This window comes from Triticum urartu, chromosome 7 (assembly GCF_003073215.2).
Source record: "Triticum urartu cultivar G1812 chromosome 7, Tu2.1, whole genome shotgun sequence".
NCBI classification, from domain to species: Eukaryota; Viridiplantae; Streptophyta; class Magnoliopsida; order Poales; family Poaceae; genus Triticum; species Triticum urartu.
In genome coordinates, this window is record NC_053028.1 from 615,790,842 (window position 1) to 615,796,010 (window position 5,169).

The 5,169-nt window shown below is 46.7% G+C and overlaps 1 protein-coding gene across 1 annotated transcript; it reads left to right on the forward strand.

Annotated features, from left to right (window-relative positions):
• The first annotated feature begins 336 nt into the window (after positions 1–336).
• On the forward strand, positions 337–4,846 carry LOC125519940 (ruBisCO large subunit-binding protein subunit alpha, chloroplastic). The gene is made up of 8 exons (XM_048684720.1): positions 337–537; positions 772–925; positions 1,826–1,947; positions 2,043–2,250; positions 2,460–2,605; positions 2,740–3,046; positions 3,174–3,625; positions 4,295–4,846. The coding sequence occupies exons 1-8, from the start codon at positions 481–483 to the stop codon at positions 4,583–4,585; spliced, it is 1,737 nt and encodes a 578-aa protein (XP_048540677.1). The 5' UTR covers positions 337–480; the 3' UTR covers positions 4,586–4,846.
• The last annotated feature ends 323 nt before the right edge of the window (positions 4,847–5,169 follow it).

Consider the following 5,169-nt stretch of genomic DNA (forward strand, 5'->3'; position numbering starts at 1 on the left):
TGATGCGAACGCGAACTTCCGCCGCTCTATTTTTTGTACGCCTGTCCCCATCGCCGAACTGTGACTTGCAATCGCCGGACTTGTGTGACGTCTTTTGTGAGCGGGAACGACCAAGTTCGAATTTTCCGCGTCCCGAGGACGGCGCCTGGGGCGTGACTGGGAGCTAGTTCGCCCTCAGAGACCGAACTAGCGCCGGTTCGCCCCCAGACCATTCTTTTTTAACGCCCTGATGGGCCGAACGGCTGCTCTAACAATCTAACAAAACATGGTGAAGACTCTGGAGACGCCTCAACCCCTCTTCCCTCCCTCCAAAGTCCAACCCAAACCCCTCCCTCCGTTGGAACTCCATATAAAGCCACACAACCAACCTCATCCCTAAACCCGCCTCACCCTTCTGCCTCATCAAGCCCCTCCCCTCCCCCCTGCCTCCACCTTATCCTCAGCGCGGCACCCGCTCCCGCTCCCGCGCCCCCGCCTCCAATGGCGTCGGCCAACGCCATCTCCACCGCCTCCCTCCTCCGCTCCTTCTCCTCCCAGGTACTGGCCGCCCGCCCCTCTCTCCTGTGCTGTCTTCTCTGCAGGGTCCCGCATTCCCCTGCTCGCCCAATTTGCGGCCTCATTGGCCAAATTTTGGCATGTACTGTGCTATATTGTTTAATGGATTGTGGTTTCTTGGGAGATTACCTGCTCGGATTTGTCCCCATTTTTCTCCCCGGGTTGATGTGAAATGGGCCTCGGTTTGTGACCTGTGCTGTTGGGTGTAATGAGCAGGGGAGGCTGAGGAGGTCCAAGAACGGCCGCTCGTCGCGGCTGGTGGTGCGCGCGGACGCCAAGGAAATCGCCTTCGACCAGAAGTCCCGCGCCGCGCTCCAGGCCGGCGTCGAGAAGCTCGCCAGCGCCGTCGGCGTCACCCTCGGCCCGCGAGGTGATGCTCGGCCGCCTATATAACAGATTGCAACTCGCATTTCATATGCCTGAAGTCCTGAACCACTAGCTTTTTTGTGTTACTGTGGTGCCCCCTAGTTTCATGATAAGGTTGTCAGAAAGTTCCACATGTTCAGTATCTGCTTCCAAACCTGACTGCATGCTAGCTAATTGCTGGTTTTACCGGCATCTTCTGCGTGCCGCGGTCTGTTGTGTGACCCAATTTTGAGTTAACAGAGCCACAAAATAGCATGAAGCAAAAGCAATGAATATTGTAATTTTGGGGTTTGGCAGTTGGCACTGTCTCCTTGGTGATGATGGTGCACAGTGCTTACTGGACTGCAAGACTCTGAATTAAAACAGACTACTGTACAAAATATGCCACAAGCATGGACCGAATTGAAACATGTATAGTTAAGGAATTCCAATCGATAATCATACAATCTAGAAACAGTTTTAGACTCTGAGGGGTACCAAGATGGAACACAACCTATCTTTCTAGATTTCTTTCACACACTACCAAAATGCTGTACCATATCAAAGTCCAGGATAATAGTTTGCATAAGAATGTTATATGGAATCTACGACTTGTTATAAGATTACTTGAGCAATACTAAGACCAAAGAACACCTAACACACACACACGCACACACGCACACTTTGTATTATTTGCATAGATACCAATAGCACAACCTTTTCATACTGAATAAAAAGAAATTAACCAGCTACTTTTTTTTTTGCTGATTGGCATTTGACTTTTTATGGAACCTGAGGCTATGTGCATTTATCAATGCGGATGCCAGGATCAATTTTTCTTTCATTTTCTGAAAAAGAAGAAGAAATTTTGGTGTTGAATTGCAGATTTTTGTCATGCAAGTTCTAACCTTTGGATGTTTTACAGGGAGGAACGTAGTGCTGGATGAGTATGGCAACCCCAAAGTGGTGAACGATGGTGTTACCATCGCCCGTGCTATTGAGCTAGCTAACCCAATGGAAAATGCCGGTGCAGCTCTGATTCGTGAGGTGACCTGCTTTTTATTAAGATGTATATTATATTCTTATCTTATTCCAGCAATCACAATTCCTAATGCACGTTGTCCACTTATTCATGATTGAAGGTTGCTAGTAAGACCAATGATTCTGCTGGTGATGGGACTACGACTGCTTGTGTCCTTGCTCGAGAAATCATCAAGCTGGGTATTTTGAGTGTAACTTCTGGTGCAAACCCTGTATCGCTTAAGAAAGGAATAGACAAAACTGTCCAGGGTCTGATCGAAGAGCTTGAAAGGAAAGCTAGACCAGTTAAGGGCAGTGGTGATATCAAAGGTGATTGTTGTTATTTTCATGTTATAGATAGCTTAGCCCTGTGACAACGAGGTTGGTATGAGTCTTTTTCAAGTGAGGTTTGAGTTTTTTAAAAAGGATTCAGAAGATAGGCGCCTAATTTGACGCTTGTTATTTAGTACAGCTGTTGCCTCTGTCTGAGGATTTGTCAGACAATAGTTTCCTAACTTGGATTGTGGTCTATATTACAGCTGTTGCCTCTATCTCTGCTGGTAACGATGAACTTATTGGAGCCATGATTGCTGATGCCATTGACAAAGTGGGCCCAGATGGTGTCCTTTCGATCGAGTCGTCTTCATCTTTTGAGACTACTGTTGATGTTGAAGAAGGGATGGAGGTTTGTTGAAAATCCAGCCTGTATTTTCATCGCCTTTGTATCAAATAGCAGTTTCACATTTTTACATGTAATGGCAATGCATATATACTGTCACATTCTCTCTCTCCCTGAAGCTTTCTTAAATTTCGGCGCAGATTGACCGAGGCTACATTTCCCCTCAATTTGTGACAAACCTTGAGAAATCTATTGTGGAGTTTGAGAATGCTAGAGTTCTTATAACTGATCAGAAGATCACAAGCATAAAGGAAATCATTCCACTTCTGGAGCAGACTACACAGTTGAGATGCCCGCTGTTTATTGTAGCTGAGGATATTACTGGTGAAGCTTTGGCAACTCTTGTTGTTAACAAGCTCAGAGGTATTATTAATGTTGCGGCAATCAAAGCCCCAAGTTTCGGTGAGCGGCGGAAGGCTGTCCTTCAGGATATTGCCATCGTGACAGGTTTGTCCTGCAACCAATACTGACATTCTTTTCCTTGTTAGTTTTGTTTACAAGGAATACCCATTTTTTTAATCTTGTTTATTCCCTGATTTCTTAAACATTTACTTATTCCTATAACTACTTTCAGGCGCTGAGTACCTAGCGAAGGATCTTGGTCTGTTGGTTGAGAATGCGACAGTAGACCAACTTGGGACAGCAAGGAAAATCACAATCCATCAGACTACAACAACCCTCATAGCAGATGCGGCTAGCAAAGACGAGATCCAGGCCAGGGTTGCACAGCTAAAGAAGGAGCTTTCTGAAACTGATTCCATCTATGATTCTGAGAAGCTGGCTGAGAGGATTGCCAAGCTTTCTGGTGGTGTGGCCGTCATCAAGGTTGGAGCAACAACCGAGACAGAGCTCGAGGACCGTCAGCTTCGGATCGAGGACGCAAAGAATGCCACTTTCGCAGCCATCGAGGAGGGCATTGTTCCCGGTGGTGGTGCGGCGTATGTGCACCTGTCTACTTACGTCCCCGCGATCAAAGAAACCATCGAAGACCATGATGAGCGCCTTGGTGCTGACATCATTCAGAAGGTAACTTGCTTAGACATCAATATGTTAATGGGTTGAACTACATCAATCTCTTTCACTGTAGAAACTGCATTTGCCAGAAAACTAACCTGATAATGGTATCTTCCACGCATGCTTATCTTTACCTGTCTGTTAGAGAATGCAGCTAGGACCGATCATTTAGGAATTAGGATATGTATCCATGTTAAGTTGATGATCTGACTGAATAATTTTGCAGCCTAAGGATGTGAGGGGCAATACTAGTACTTGTCAGGATTATATATCTCTAAAATGTGGAATAACATATCTGTACTACATCGATCTCTTTCATGGCAATCAGATGGTCAAAACTGCATATACCAGAAAACTAACCTGATAATAGTATATTCTGCACATGGTTATATTTATCTGTCTGTTAGAGAATGCAGCTAAGGACTGATCATTTAGGATATGTATCCAAGTTAAGTTGATGATCTGACCGAATAATTTTGCAGCCTAAGGATGTGAGGCGCAATACTTAGTACTCCCTCCGATCCAAAATAAGTGGCGCAGTTTTGTACTAATGTTGAAGTAACCTTAGTTCAAAACTGTGACACTTATTATGGATCGGAGGGAGTACTTGTCAGGATTATATATCTCTAAAATGTGGAATAACATCTGTGTACTGTCCTTACAGTAGTTGTGATTCTGCAGGCATTGCAAGCACCGGCGTCGCTGATTGCCAACAACGCCGGAGTGGAAGGGGAGGTTGTGATCGAGAAGATCAAGGAGAGCGAGTGGGAGATGGGTTACAACGCGATGACCGACAAGTACGAGAACCTGATCGAGTCCGGCGTCATCGACCCCGCCAAGGTGACGAGATGCGCGCTCCAGAACGCCGCCTCGGTGTCCGGAATGGTCCTCACCACGCAAGCCATCGTCGTCGAGAAGCCCAAGCCCAAGCCTAAGGTCGCCGAGCCAGCGGAGGGGCAGCTCTCCGTCTGATCGAGCTGTCTGTATGTAAAGCTCTCTTTCGGCCTCCTCCGTCTTTTTAGATGCTTCAGTTCAGGCCAAGCAGTAGAATTTTGGTTGAGATCAACTCAAAGTGAAAAAGGTCTAGAGTAAGAGTAGGATTGCCATTTTTGCGAACCGAACGGTAACCTTCCTCGCCTGATCTGAATGAACTCTTGTGAATCAGAGAAAATCTTCAGCGTCATTTTTGAAATAAATAAATACTGATAAGACCACAGCGTTCTACAATCTCCATTGGAAATTGTCAAGTTATATTATTACTCATTATATTGTTGCACATCACAAGTTTTGCTGTCCGGAAAGATGATCATTTTTCTTCCGGAGGTAGAAGAAGGCCTCGTGCTACTCGCTCATTTTGCCCCGTTGTTTAAGCAGTGCCGCAAGATTTTCAACGCCAGCCAGCTCACGCCGTTGAGCTCGTGGTCTGCGTCGGTCAGCGGCGTCCTCTCGCCGGCCCGGAAGAGGAACGCCTTGTCGCAGCGCACCGGCGTGCCACGAACCTGCTCCAGCAGGGTGGCCGCCTCCGTCAGCATGTCCTCGTCCCCGCCTGCGGCCAA